Source organism: Culex quinquefasciatus, chromosome 3, assembly GCF_015732765.1.
Source record: "Culex quinquefasciatus strain JHB chromosome 3, VPISU_Cqui_1.0_pri_paternal, whole genome shotgun sequence".
NCBI classification, from domain to species: domain Eukaryota; kingdom Metazoa; phylum Arthropoda; class Insecta; order Diptera; family Culicidae; genus Culex; species Culex quinquefasciatus.
The window spans coordinates 56546985-56562055 of record NC_051863.1 but is presented as its reverse complement, the minus strand read 5'-3'; the positions used below and the strand labels follow the sequence as shown (position 1 = coordinate 56562055).

The following is a 15071-nucleotide window of genomic DNA, read 5'->3' as shown; positions in this document are numbered from 1 at the left end:
TTATCATCACTTTTGCTGTTTTCCGCTATTAAATCAACATTTTCAGATGTATTAACAATTTAGAATTGCTTGCTCACTTTTATTTGAGCTATTTATTACTTTGGAACAGTCAAAAACACTTCATGAAAGCTGTAATTCATGATCAAAGTGCTGATAGGCCGATAATAGAAAAAGGCTGAGAAAGGGTATAGTTCCCCTAGCGCCAGCGTCCGGCAACCTTTCGAAGACTGCGAACTGACGGCTAATATTACCGGTGATAATCGTTTCACGTTTCCCGAGTTTTTTGTTCTTGCTGGAGAGATGCTTACGCGTTTTCGTGCCTGACGGAACAAGATAGATCAATTCCAAGCTCTCGGTGAGCTAATGATGAAGTACATCTACATCTAATCTAATCTAATCTAATCGAACACAAGCGCAGCCAGTCCGAAGAAAGCATCCTGGAAGAACTTGTGGTAAGATTACGCCTCAAGTCCTTTCTTGTCAATATTAATGATTACAGTACATCCGAGTGCTAATGATGAAGTACATCTACAACGGATAAACTATCTTGTGCGGCGATTTTTTCTGACGTCAAAAGACGAAACAAAGCAAAATAAAAATATGGGAAAATGTCTTGTGGAGTTTCTTTCAAAATGATGCCTTTTCTCTGGTCTAGTTTGAGGGATCTTTTGTTCTATAAGCTTTATTAAACTTTATAACATTGAAAATCAATAGTACTATTCAAATCAATCTACAGTTTAGCCGTCCGTAGGGGACAATTTCTAGCGATATGTTTTTTTAATAAATAGAATATACACAAGAGAACAAGTAGATTCTGCCACTGGGGTTTCTGTTAAAATATTCCGCCTCCATTTACCACTTCCGCTCGAGTACGTTCACAACATTGAAGAACAGCCGGTCGCGCGCGATATCGATCGGTCGCCTTCCAGCCAGATTGCGCAGACTCTTGTCGGCTTTGGCACTCAGCAAAATCTCCACGATGCGAAGCTGGTTCTGCTCCACCGCGTAGTGCAGCGGAGTATCGCCGCGACAATCCTTGAGGTCGATGATGTCCGCACTGTGGCACCGGTTCAGCAGCAGCTTGATGACGTTCAGCCGGCGTTCGCGACACGCATAGTGAAGGGCCGTCGCGCCGGACTTGGTACGGGCGGACACGCTGACGTTGTGGTCCATCAGGATGTTGACCATGTCCAGGTTTCCGTGGATCGCGGCTACGTGCAGCGCCGTCAGGCCTTCACCGTTGGTTGCATTCAGGTTGAGCTTCGTGGCGGGGGAAGACTTGGAGGAGGCGAAGGGTTTTCTTAGCAGAGTGTAGAAATCTGCCGAATCGTTCAGACATCGCTGACAGGTACAAAGAGGGTGGCATGCTTTCTCCGTGGTGGAGTAATCCTTCGGGGAGGACGTTTCGATCGGTGGGAAGACCTCCAGTCCGAGGTAGAAGCATGCCAGCTTGGTGTCATGGGCTGCGATCGCCGTGACCGCTTTGTCTATGCGTTTCATTTCTTCGATGTTGCGATACTCGATGAATGTTTCGTCGTCCAGCAGGTCCTCGTCTGAGAGCATCACAAAGTCACCGCTCTTGACTGGACTAGATTTGGGTGATTTGCGACGCTTCTGCTGTTCGACGTATGCTTCCTTGAGCATTTTGCCGATTTTAGTGCTGTGAGCGTACTTCAACGGTGTTGCTCCAACTCGGTTGGCCACGTTGACGGTCGCCGAGTGCTCCAGCAGGGTTTCCACAATGTCGGAGAAGCCCCACTTGGCCGCGTAATGAAGCGACGTTTGACCAAGTTGCGTTTGGGCATCGATGTCCACGTGGATCTTCATATGTTCGGAAAAGTACAACAACGCCTTCACACATCCACTGTGGCCATTTAGACAAGCTAGATGAAGTGATGTGTGCTGATCGTTGCTAGTGCTATTGATATTGATGCCGGCATGCAACAACAGCAGCAGCAGATTCTGATGGCCATTCGCGGCGGCATAATGCAACGCCGTCCAGTTCTTGGCGTCCACTGCATCGACGTTCGGTTTCAAGTTCAAAATGAGCGTGAGCAGCTTCGGACTTCCGAGCGTCGCAGCCAGGTGAATCGCGGCCAACCCGTTCTGGTTACGATCGTCAATGTGGGGCTGATACGGCAACGATTCACACTTGCTGCAAACGCACAACGGGTGGCATTTTTTATACTGCGAAATGACCGTCTGGCCGTTGTTGTTGAAATCTTGGAAAATCTCCAATATCTCGTCCTCCTCGTTGTTCTTCATCAGCGTGAACAGATAGTTCAAAAACTGATCCGCGTTGCGGAAGGTCATTTCGGAGAACCGCTTCATTTGTATGTCCTCGCGGGGCATCAAATCTATGCCCAGCCGCTGGGATCGTTCGATGCTGCAACAGCTGATGTACACGATGACCGCTTCGAGGGTCGTTATCATGTAACTGCTCTGGCCAAATTTATCTTTCTGCGCCGCTTGCGTTGCCTCGTTCAGTTGGAACTCTTTGAGGAAAGTTAGGTTCATTATCCAGTTAGTCAGGCCTGTTGATTGCGGGAGAAAATAATTGTTTTAGTTAACTTTGTGGAAGCAGCTTTGTTGATTAAATGGAGTAGATGCCCCTATTTTGGACCTTCTAAGCAAAGGGCACTTTCAATTTGACGTACTCTCAAAGGCTGATATTGGCAGCCTAGTTTAGTTTTCATGATAATGAAAGTTTTTAAATAGGTACATTTACATACAAAAGCTTCAAATTTTTAATGGAAATTTAAGTCCAAAAAACTGAAAACAATTTGAAATGCATTGTCCTGCGTTTAAAATCATATTTAGCATGTCTGGGATCGGTGAAAAATATTGTGGTTTCGGAAAAAAAATCGAAATAACAGCGCGAGTGTTTTTCATCTTGCGAAGCAATTTTGGGTAGTTTCTTTTCTGAGTATATGTCAAATGTCACATTCGAAACCAACACAAAATTTCGCCGGGGCACCAAACTGAAATGTCGCTAGTGGAGTTGCGAAGAGACTAGCGCCGCGCCCGAACTGGATCAAGGAATTGACCTCAAAGTTCTTCTAGAAATTGCTCAATGGGCGTGGTTTTGATGGATAATACCATGAAGTCTAGCCTGAAAAGGATAATGACGACAAATTCGGCTTTCAAAAGGGTGTCTTTGTCAAAACATTTTTTTTTAAATTCTGAGGCCCACCAAATCAGCAACCGGATTATCATGGTTAACTCGTGATCGGAATAACGGACCAGATTGACGGTCACTCGGTAATTTTGTTGAGGCCAGATAGCAACCCAGCCCAAGATTGTGACCAAAACTCTTGACATTTTATCTCTCGTTCTGAAGCTGGGAACAAATTGAAGATCATTACATGACCCAACCAAAACAGTTCTGATGCTAGTTTAATGATTTTAATCACTAATTATTTAAACATTATTGTCGCATTTCTTTGCAAAACCACGTAGAACCCCACGATGTTTTCCAACGACTCAAACAAAACCCAGCAATCAAAACAAAAAAGCTAACACACTGTTTCGAAACAGCCCAAACATGCTTGACAGATATTTCGCGACAGAAAATCGTCGCGAGAGTTAAACTCGCTCAATTCGGTTTAGTGCCGCGGCAACAATATTTGGAATTTGGACTAAATTCGGAAAAAAATCTATGTGTATGTAGTGGGGCAAAGGAGATATGATTTTTTGAAAAATCTTTTTTTTTATTAAAATGGTCCGTTTTCAGGTTATAGCTTTAGGCCTAAATTTTCGATTTTTTTTATTTTTTTTTATATTTACAATTTAATTCTTGAAAAAGCACATTTCAAAAACTATTTTTGATAGGCTGAAAAAATATTGTTGAAAGACTGAACAAATATTTTTGGAAGGCTGAACAAATTTCCAATAATTTTCTCTCTGGAACTATGAACATCGGCCATTTAGCCTCACAAAGAATTTAGTTCGATGATAAGGATTCATCCATAAAGTACGTCACGCTAAAATTAGCCAAAATTTATCCCCCCTTTGTCACGCTTTTCCTATACTTATAAAACGCAATGTCACACTTGCTCAGACCCCCCTTCCCCCCTAGAGCGTGACATACTTTATGGACGACGCCTGATCTCTAAGTCGGATGCCTCTGTGCTCTCTTGTACTAAGCTTGCTGGAATTCCTATCCAGTTACATCCAAACGACGGACGCATGATTGTGATGCATGGCGGCATGAAAGTATATCAGAATCTGCATGAAATCTGTCCTCATGCATTTTTTGCGGTATAGGGGTATGACATTTTTGCCCGTTACCGACAATTATCGACATTACCGACGGCTGATTGTATTGCAAAAAAAAAAAATCCTAACAGAACGAGGATTGAACCATCAACTCCTTAGATTATGATCCGACACGCTACCACTGCGCCATGGACGCTTGATGAATTGAGAGGGACCGAGCACCAACGGTTTTATCCCTTATCCCCGAATCCCATATCCCCGAAAATCATTTCCCCGAAAATTCCACATCCCCGAAAATCATTTCCCCGAAAGTGCCACTTCCCCGAAAATCATTTTCCCGAAAATTCCACATCCCCGAAAATCATTTTCCCGAAAATTCCACATCCCCGAAAATCATTTTCCCGAAAATTCCATATCCCCGAATGTCATTTACCTGAATGATCATTTTACCGAACTGCCGTTTTCCCGAATTTACATATACCCGAATGGTTACTTCACCAAAAAATCATTTTTTTCCGAATGATGACCTAGATGTAAACTAAATTGTTATTTAGGGATTTTTTTTATTAAAGTATGACGTTAATATTAAATTCTCCTACGTGTTTTGTAAGATTAAAAAAAAACAAATAACCGTAGAAGGCCATTGATAAACCACGCGGACACTTCAAGAGTGCGGGGTATTGAGATCATCCACGTTCCATAAAAAAATATTTTTTTTTGTAGCGGCCATTTTCAGCAAAGGACAATTTTCCAAAACGGTATCTACGTGCTAAGGATAGAACAGCAACGATAGCTTCATGCGACCACTCGATGCGCAGGATTCAGTTTGTTCTAGATTTTGTTTAACTGAACTAATTTGTCTTTATCAATTTTGGCTGGTGTAAGGCTTTGAACAATTATTTTTTATTTTTTTACGTCCAATTCGAGTTCTGCGACCAACACTTTTAATCAAATCTAAATAGTTGATTATTGAATTACAAAAAGCATTTTTTAAATATTTCATCACCGCCATTTTAGATTTAAAATTACTAAATCACTTTAAAGTAGTTTAGGGGCTATACTTAAGCTCGACAGCTGATTTTGGTTGCCAAGGTCCCGAGTAACAATTACAAATTTTTGCGGTAGTCGGGCCTGAACGTGTGTCAAACACGTTCTGACCTGAAATCCCTTTGGCCAGTTGTCGCACTTACATCAATTTGAATGTTCAAAATTCAAGTGAAGCTCGGATTTTTTTGAACGTTCAATAGAGTAATCTACGTTCTTTCGTATTGCGTGTACGTACACAAAAATTAAGTGAGGTTAAATTTTGTCAGCCAGCAAAATCAAATGGTGCACTAGTGTGCGTACGCGAAACGTCATAAAGCTCTATTGTGGACATGATACTTTATTGATCGCTACTTCCCCGAACCCGGTCAGGCGGGTATGGCCGTTGTCCAGAACCGCGCGCGGTTCTGGGCAACGGCCATACCCGCCTGACCGGGTTTGGGGAAGTGGCGTTCGGGGAAATGGCCGTTCGGGATTATGGTCATTCGGGGAAATGATTTTCAGGGATGTGGAAAATTAGGGGAAGTGGCCATTCGGGAAAATGGTTTTTAGGGGAAGTCGCCATCCGGGGATGTAGCCGTTCGGGGAAATGGATCGTTCGGGGAAATGATTTTCGGGTAAATGACATTTCGGAAAAGTGTCTTTTCGGAGATGTGGCATTCGGGGAAATGTCTCTTCGGGAATGTGGGTTTCGGGGAAATGTCATAGATTCGCACCAACATATTCTTCTCTCTGGAGTGTTGCTTGGTGACGCGCCAGCTTTATATGTGTTGGTGAGAACTGCAGATCGCTGACATGTTTACACGCGGGCAAAAATGAGCTATGAGCTTACTGCAAAAACTGTTATAAAATGTAACAATTTCTGCAGCAAATCCACTGTTGCAGATTTTGATATATTTATTTATGGAGCGTGGACAATCGGCTACCCCCCCCCCCCCCTCCCCCTACGGTGTCCACGTGGTTTACGGATGTTCCCTACAGAATTCTAGAGGATCCTTTCAGCTGTGTTTAAACTGCCTTTTGCGGTATTTTCTGATTTTTTTCAATAGAATAAATTTTAAATCCTAGCTTAACTGTTGAAAAGGTTTTAAAATTGATAATTTCACTTACTGTCAATAATTGAGAAATAATAATTTTGTAAAATCAACCTTTAGTCATTAAAAGTTAGATTAAAAAATCGGATTTTTCCGAGTGCCTAAGTTTTTTTTCTCTGAAAAGTCTTAATCATAACCTACAACTTTGCCAAAGACACCAAATCGATCAAAAATACTTTTTCAAGATACAGAATTTCATGCTTTTACATACTTTTCTGTATGACCGTTCTGTATGGAGTTTTGTATGCAAAAACTAGTGATGCAAAAATATCTATTTTGACATAAGGAAAGCATGGATAAATTTTCGTCCGAATCAAAAGATACAAAGAAAATTCGATTGAAAAACCACTCTTCAGTAAATAATTGAGATAAGAAGGAAGTCATTATGACTCATCCAACTGTTTCTACAATCAGAAGTATGTTTTGTAATCATTTCAGTCTGTTCAATAAAAGTTTATGAAATTGAAAGCGCGCAAAGTTTTGCCCTTTAGTTTATTTTTATTTAATGCGATGATTGAATTTAAAAACATGATAAACTTTAAACCTCAGCCAGGATTTAGCAAATTTAGATACATTATGTCTTTTGTCGCAACTCCCCGCATCAAATCACACCGCCTTACCTGTTTTAATAACGACAAATATCAACAGCGGGATCACATCGTCTGCCGTGGCCAGCTTTTGATCCGCGCTACCTTTGGCCGTCGTCACCACCCTAGGTCCGGCTTGCTCGCGCGCAATTATCTCGAACGCTCTCTTCAAACAGTTGATCTTATCAACCGCGGTCCGACAGTCGTCAACGCGGAGCAGCTCTTTCTTGACGGCCGGGATTACGTCGGCGTAGCTGCGCCGTAGACTCAGCTCGGACACGTGAATGTCGGACAGGTTGCGGATGGTTTTGTTGAAGCTCTCGACCTGGTCCTGGTGGCAGACGGTGATGACCTCGCGCAGGTGGTCGTACAGTTTGTCCATCATGTACGTTTCGACGGCGATTTTCACGTTGCGCTTGAGGTGGGCATCCCGCTGGCAGCGGTCTTTGAGTTTGCGATTTTGCAGAATGATTTCCAGACAGCTAATGTAGAGTTTTTTCACGTCTTCTTTGTAGAGCTTGAGGTTGCAGTTGAGGAAGGAGGAGCGATGCTTTATGAAGGTCTGCACGGCGGCGTCAATTTTGGAGAACACGTACCGAGGTTTGGCGACGGTCCGAATGAACTCGACCGCGTCCTGAAGCTTACGGATGGTGATTAGTTTGCCGAAGTCGTCGTCCAGGACTAGCCCGTACGGCCTAGTGTCGCACAGCGGTCTTTCGATGCACCAGATCTTGTACTTGAGTCCGTCCTTGGTGTAGAACAGTTCCTCAAACAGGATCGTGACCTTGAGTCCTCCGGTCAGCAGCTGGCGTCCATTGAGCCTCACGTCAGCGCAGCTCAAGTTGGTGAAGTGAGTTTCGGGTAGTTCCTCGTTGGGCACGAGAATCTGCGCCAGCAGGAACTCCTGGTCGGTCAGACACTTTTCGTTGATCGAACCACTGCGCGGAATGCACACTATCCAGCCCTCGATGGGGGCCGTATCGAGGAAGATTTGATGATCCAGCTGTAGTTTCCGGAAGAAGAGGTTTTGCGAAAGGTCTTCATCGTATTGCTGCGCGTCCATTGCGTGCGTGTGTGTTTCGAAACGACGACTGCCCGCGACTATATTAACTCTTGCCAATTTTCCTCTGCCTTTGCCAAATTGGAAGCTTATCTCTCGCTTAAACAGGAGCAAAAACTCACATTTCGGTCGTACGTACGCACAGGTTACTCTGCCAGGGCTTCAATTCGACGTAAACCACAGAACTACATTACGGAGTGACCTGAAATTGATACAATGGCGTGTAGTCATTTCTAAGTCATCCTCCACGCATTCTTGCCATTGGCTCCACTTACCTGGTCGCGTACTACTGCTGTAGACTGCTGCAGTCAGTGTCTGTATTGTGTACGTGCTATAGTTGTACAACTACATTCACTTTCATACACACTTGTTCTTTTGCATCACATCATACCAGCAGCAGCGAAGCCACTGTTGTAATCGCTCGACGCTCGTCAACTTGATTGTATTGCTGTAACTGGCCACTGATAACACAACCCGACGACACGATGATTCAAATTGATTTCCCGTTCGTTCAGCACAGGCAAAGCGATTTTTTTTATTAACTCAAATGCGACTCGCGATGAGGTGATAGTATAGTAATAGTACAGTATATGGGAAAGCTTTGTTTTGCCAAGCATGACTTCCAGTGTCAGGGCAATCAGCTGTAGACAGACTCGTGACAGAATAAAGAAATAGGGTATGACTGACGGTGGTTGGTTCAACATCTGTTTTGGGACTTCTTATTGGACAGTCGAAGTCTTATCTACTCGACATATCTTTCAAACAGAAAGGTCTTGAAGCTCTTAAAATTGTTTTTTTTTGTAGATTACAAGCGAAATTGCTTAGGTTATTATAACAGAACAGAAAAGCATTTGGTTGAAACGCAGCAATGAAGTTGTCTTCTGCCCTACGTGAATCGGTTGTTGGTATATCAGTAAAACTGCAATTCAGTGTGGTGTATGGTACGAGAATCAGCAAGCTCATGGTTCGGACACCGAACAAGAGATGGAGTTAGTAAAAGACTAGCAGCACACGAACTATCCAATTTTATTTATTTTAATTTTGGATCTCTTATCTAATGGTTTGTTTTGTCAATTACATTTATGCTAAAAACGTACTGTCTAACTTTTGTTTTTATTTTTATTTTTTTATTGCTCAAAACGAGTTTAAAAGATTGGAAAAGTTCAATTTTACAGATTCAATTTCATAATATATTGGAAAGAAGAATTCTTAAATTTGTAGTACAAATTGTGTACATATGAAAAATAAGTGAACTTGCTTCATGGAATTTGGTCAACATTTGGAAAAATGTCAGGTGCAGCGATTTTTGGCTAATTTTTCGAATGAAATTGCATTTTTGTAAAACAAAATTTGCTCAAAATCTTTTGAAAATTGGGAAATATTGCCTATTAAAGTGTTTATGTTCAATGCTTTTTGATGAATTTTTTTTTTTATCAGACTCTGCCTTTGAGCAGATTTGTTCAAACCAGATCAAGTAAAAAAGATGTAACAAAACGGGTCAATTTTGTAAACATTTCAAGTCATAATCCTCTAGGTGTACTAAGCTCGAATCCCAAAAATTAGTTTGATTGGTTGCGACAGGACATTTCGCTCCAACTTTGAAGTTTAAATGGATTAAAAAAAAACCCGCGAGCTTATACCTAGTTCATATTTTAAGAGGTTACATACTAGAGTGTAACAAAAATTACTTTTTGGCGGGCATTCAGGGGTTTGTTCCGGTGAGCTGAGCTTAAATCCCAAATATGAGCTTGATTGGACGTAACAGGAGCTGGCGGTTTGCGTTTGAATTTTTAATAGGATTTAACCCGTAAAGAAAGTTTTTTTTTGATTCTATATTTTTGAGGTACTTTGGCCAATAAAGCGTTTATTTTCAACATCACTGGTGTGTAGGCCAGATCCTTGCGCATCTTTTGGTACATATACTAGGGTGGCTCGACATGATCGATTTTAAAGAACAGGTATTTTCCGGACCCATTTGGGCCCCCAAACAACCCCCCAAAATTTGGGAACGATTGGGTTTGACCCGGCTTTCCGCAAAGCGATTCAAATTTGTATGGGAAAACCCTCTTTTTACATTTTGATTTTTATAATTTTAATTTTTCACTCAATTTAAAAACTAACACCGTAGAAGTATAGTCCTGAATGTCCTCTTAAACTTTCCCGAAGAAATTATGGTCCTATCTTGCTTCTGGAAAATGATATAGAGTTTTAAAAAAGAGGCATTTCAAAATAAGTGCTGAAAATTATATTTCTTGCCAACACTGCCAGTACTTCGGTAGATATTTCGAAATCTTATTTTTTGACGTAATAAGGAAGCAACCTAGCAAAATAGTGTCTTAGGAAAAGTTGTTGTATATGAATGTGGCTTTTATTTAAAATTATTGACATGCAGGGTGTCAACCAATCAATAAAAAAATCTTGAAAAGTTACAGATTTTTTTTATATTTACGTACCATTTTTGTATGAACAGCTGCCAAAATTGTATGGGTGAACCAATAACACAAAATGGCTGCTTTGGTGATAGGAAAGGCCTCCACAAAGTTTGAGCCAAATAAAAAAAAAATAATTAAAAATGGTAAGATTTCGAAATATCTACCGAAGTACTGGCAGTGTTGGCAAGAAATATAATTTTCAGCATTTATTTTGAAATGCCTCTTTTAAAAACTCTGTATCTTTTACCAGAAGCAAGATAGGACCATACTTTCTTGGGGAAAGTTTAAGAGGGCATTCAAGACTATACTTCTACGGTGTTATTTTTAAATTTAGTGAAAAATGAAAATTTTAAAAATAAAAATGTAAAAAAAGAGTTTTCCTATACAAATTTCCATACAAATTTGAATCGCTTTGAGGAAGCCGGGTCAAATCCAATCGCTCCCAAATTTTGGGGGGTGGTTTGGGGGCCGAAATGGGACCGGAAAATGCCTGTTCTGATTGAATCAGTCCATTTTGAAATTTTCCCATACAACTTCAAGCCACCCTAATATATATATAACATTGAAACAAACCCCTGAATGCTCGCCAAAAAGTCATTTTTGTTACAATCTATTACATACCTATAAATTGGCAAAAATGTCAAGGGTTGATATCAAAAATGACGTATAAGACGTATATAACATGTCTACAAATTTTCATTGAAATCGGAGGGGGTACCAGAAAAATTCCTGTTTTGAGCTGGAATTGCTCCATACAAATTTTCAACTTTTTATATGACCATTCTGTGCATTATCCTGAATTTTGGTTTAATTTGGTTGCCGGCCTCCCGAGTGATGATTCAAAATGTGTACAGTAGTCGGGCATGTACGTGTGACAAAAGTGGTCTGATTAAAATCCCTTTGGCCAGTTTTCGCACTTACACCAATTTGCAGGGTGTGTCAAGATAGCACGATCAAATCGAAACTTCTTTCATATAAAGAATGACAAAAATGTACGAAGTTTTAACGCTTTTTGTTGAAGATCTCAGGATTGAAATCGAATTTTGGGGAAATATGATGGTGAAAAAGGTGAGGCATCGAAATTTGGCACAAAATCGACGTGCCTTAAGATAGTACGATCGCGACGCACTGAGCTAAGTCGGGGCAATTGGAACAAGTCGAAAATGCAAGGAATTTGACGTATTTTTGTTACTATGTATTTTAGATTCTAAAAAAATAGACTCAAATTATAAATAAATTGTTGAAAATAAGATTTACTAAATTTCAGACAAAAATAAGGCCAGCATAAATTATTTTTAAAAATATTTAAATTAACCATAGTGCATATTAAAATTAACTTCCGTTGTGCAAATAATGTGCAAACATCTTCGCTCCAAGCCGTCTAGTCCAAACCTCAACATGATTACACCACAGATGGTGTAGCTGCATTTTTGTTGCTGTTCCATGCTCTTCCAGTGAAATTAAGTTTGATAATTCCCGCTCGTACGACCTCTGCCCTCAGGAAACCAAAAATTTCGCCCAGCAAAGCCAGTCGTTTTGATAAGGCAGCGAACTTACATAATCCGTCCCGTTGATAAGCAGCCGCAGAAGAAATTTCAACACACACACACGCACACGCATCCGTCATCTCTTATCACATTTTTTTTATTAACAATTTTCTGCTCACTTTTCACTGCTCTCGTACAGCCGCGCGAGCCGCCTTATCGACTGTTTGGTTTTCTTCTGGATGAAGTTATCAACGTGCGACATGATCGTCACTATGCCCATGATCCGCTCGAGGGCACCGTGCATCCGCTCGGCCCGCTCCATGCTGGTGGCGCCGTCCATCGGCATCGTCGGGGCCAGGTATTCTTCAGAAGCTTGCTCGGGTTGCTGCCGCTGGAGTCGCTTTCGGTGGGCGAATCGAGCGTTGGCATGGTGCGGCATCATTGGAGGATGAGGTTGAGGTGTTGGCAAGTCCTGGTAGTAGTCGTAGTCTTCAGCGTCGACGGGAGCTGATTGTGGCTGTTCGGTGGCGCAAGGACAGTCTTTATTGGTGGGTTGATCTCGGTGGTGTTGTTCGGAACTTTCCGGTATGAATCGTGTTGCCAGAAGCTCTTTAAGACGCATTCCGTCCACGTCGGAGTATTCTAGGTCATCAAAGTCCAGCTGATCTAGATCAATGCTGGGATATTGGTAGTAATCGGCGTGGTTCCTTGCCGTACGTTTCCGAGTTCCGAATACCATCGGTTGTGGAGTTACAACTACTGGGTTGACCGTGGAGGTAGAAGTTGTAGGTCGTAACGTGGTCGATGTCGTCGTTGAAGAAGGCCTCGTTGACAAGATCGCAGGTTTGGTCGTTGTAGTCGTAGGTAGTTCCGTATAAATCTCAACGGTTGTTGACCTGCTAGTCGATGAACTTGAACCCGTCGTAGAACTTGAACTCGTCGAAGTACTAACGGTAGACGTTTCCAGCAAACTCATCACGGCAGTGTCATTTCTCGAGGTCAGCTCGACCGGGCCATCCTCGGACTCCAGCATATTTTCGTACGAAACATTCTGCCCTTCCTCCAGCTCTTCCTCCTCCCCCTCCTTCTGCAGTCCAGCGTAGGGTTTCATCAGCTGAAAACTGTTGAGCAGCCGCACCGAAATTACCTCGTTGTCTGCGGAAAAAAGACTCCGTGAAAATGCTGAACAGTCAAATCAACCTGGTGTGGCGTGATTACCTTCGTCAGTTTCGAGGCCCTTCCCCGCGTCGTCGTTGTCGTGTGACCTGTAGATGTCGATTTTGTCGTCATCGTGGATGAACGTAATGGTTTCACTTTTTTCCGGGCTGACGTCAACGGTTCGGGCTTCGCTGCTCTGCAGAAGGGTCTGCAAGTGTGGGAAATTATTTAAACTTAATAATTTGCTAATTCGATATCTAACTCAGCTATAAAAACGAATCATTGTTAAAATTGCTGCACCAACGATTTGTACGCCAAATTGCTACTTTTTGCCACATTTTTCTGGTGATAAGCACAAACGACTACATATTACTCACCCCAACAGTCAGCAGCAGCACGGTTGTTAACCGGAGGATCGTTTGGCGCTGAAGCAGCAGCATGATCTGCATGGTCTCGGTGGTGGTTGGGCACTGGTAACGTTTGGGATGGTCACTTACGTGATTTCCCGGTAGTGAAAGCGTACCTGAGAGTTGATGTTTATTCTAGTTTGTTTCCGGAAGTGGTGGTTTGCTGCGGCAAAACATGCTTTCACACCGTTAGTTGGTGAAATGCAGTGAGAATTGCGTTGCCTAAGGGGTTTTTTAAAAAGCCAAATTCATATTGAGCCCAGAGTTAACTCTCAGTATCATTTAAAGCTACAGTTTTAAATAATTTTTTTATTGATTTTTTAGAATATTTAATTGTTTGTTTTTCCATAGTTTCATTTTTTGTATTTTTGGACTCACATACCAGAGGTTGCTGGTTGGTCATAGCTTAAGAGAACATTAACATGAAAATATATCTAAAATCGTTTTTTTTTCAATGAACCAATGTTTTCTACACATTATTTATGACAAAAACAAAAGGTTTTAACCTGACAACTGAGTGCCGTTAAAAAGAGCTCTTAGTGCCAATGCATGTCTGGTCTCAGATGTCCCTTACAAGCTCCAGGTCGAATCGAGTTGATATCTGAATGGGGTAATTCTCTACCAACTCACACGAAATCGGGAAAAGTTGCCCCGACCCCTCTTCGATTTGCGTGAAACTTTGTTCTAAGGGGTAACTTTTGTCCCTGATCACGAATCCGAGGTCCGTTTTTTGATATCTCGTGACGGAGGGGCGGTACGACCCCTTCCATTTTTGAACATGCGAAAAAAGAGGTGATTTTCAATAATTTGCAGCCTAAAACGGTGATGAGATAGAAATTTGGTGTCAAAGGGACTTTTATGTAAAATTAGACGCCCGATTTGATGGCGTACTCAGAATTCCGAAAAAACGTATTTTTCATCGAAAAAAACACTAAAAAAGTTTTAAAAATTCTCCCATTTTCCGTTACTCAACTGTAAAAAATTTTGGAATATGTCATTTTATGGGAAATTTAATGTACTTTTCGAATCTACATAGACCCAGAAGGGTCATTTTTTCATTTAGAACAAAATTTTTCATTTTAAAATTTCGTGTTTTTCTAACTTTGCAGGGTTATTTTTTAGAGTGTAACAATGTTCTACAAAGTTATAGAGCAGACAATTACAAAAATTTTGATATATAGACATAAGGGGTTTGCTTATAAACATCACGAGTTATCGCGATTTTACGAAAAAAAGTTTTGAAAAAGTTGGTCGTCATCGATCATGGCCGTTCATGGTCACCCGCGACAGACACGGACGACGAAACAAAGAGAAACGCAAAAGTAACTTTTTCAAAACTTTTTTCGTAAAATCGCGATAACTCGTGATGTTTATAAGCAAACCCCTTATGTCTATATATCAAAATTTTTGTAATTGTCTGCTCTACAACTTTGTAGAACATTGTTACACTCTAAAAAATAACCCTGCAAAGTTAGAAAAAACACGAAATTTTAAAATGAAAAATTTTGTTCTAAATGAAAAAATGACCCTTCTGGGTCTATGTAGATTCGAAAAGTACATTAAATTTCCCATAAAATGACATGT

The 15071-nt window shown here is 41.3% G+C and overlaps 2 protein-coding genes across 2 annotated transcripts; both read right to left on the bottom strand.

Moving 5' to 3' along the window:
- Positions 1-651: 651 nt before the first annotated feature.
- LOC6039723 (ankyrin repeat domain-containing protein 27) lies at positions 652-8664 on the bottom strand. The gene is made up of 3 exons (XM_001849224.2): positions 8279-8664; positions 6977-8205; positions 652-2534 (listed from the first exon to the last, which is right to left on the bottom strand). The coding sequence occupies exons 2-3, from the start codon at positions 8004-8006 to the stop codon at positions 853-855; spliced, it is 2712 nt and encodes a 903-aa protein (XP_001849276.2). The 5' UTR covers positions 8007-8205; positions 8279-8664; the 3' UTR covers positions 652-852.
- A 3396-nt stretch (positions 8665-12060) lies between these two features.
- On the bottom strand, positions 12061-13529 carry LOC119768957. Its single transcript, XM_038260801.1, has 3 exons — positions 13447-13529; positions 13141-13337; positions 12061-13077 (listed from the first exon to the last, which is right to left on the bottom strand). Exons 1-3 carry the CDS (start codon positions 13527-13529, stop codon positions 12098-12100), a joined length of 1260 nt encoding a protein of 419 aa, XP_038116729.1. The 3' UTR covers positions 12061-12097.
- Between the last annotated feature and the right edge of the window lie 1542 nt (positions 13530-15071).

What these genes read in the sequence shown, in the direction of transcription:
- LOC119768957 (XM_038260801.1), bottom strand. Translation starts at nt 13,529, where the DNA reads ATGCAGATCATGCTGCTGCTTCAGCGCCAAACGATCCTCCGGTTAACA. An exon ending in ACTGTTGGGGTGAGTAATAT is followed by an intron (nt 13,338 to 13,446) that starts GTAGTCGTTTGT and finishes TAGCTGAGTTAG; the next exon opens with ATATCGAATTAGCAAATTAT. An exon ending in GGGCCTCGAAACTGACGAAG is followed by an intron (nt 13,078 to 13,140) that starts GTAATCACGCCA and finishes TTTTTTCCGCAG; the next exon opens with ACAACGAGGTAATTTCGGTG.
- LOC6039723 (XM_001849224.2), bottom strand. Translation starts at nt 8,006, where the DNA reads ATGGACGCGCAGCAATACGATGAAGACCTTTCGCAAAACCTCTTCTTC. An exon ending in ATTTGTCGTTATTAAAACAG is followed by an intron (nt 2,535 to 6,976) that starts GTAAGGCGGTGT and finishes CGCAATCAACAG; the next exon opens with GCCTGACTAACTGGATAATG.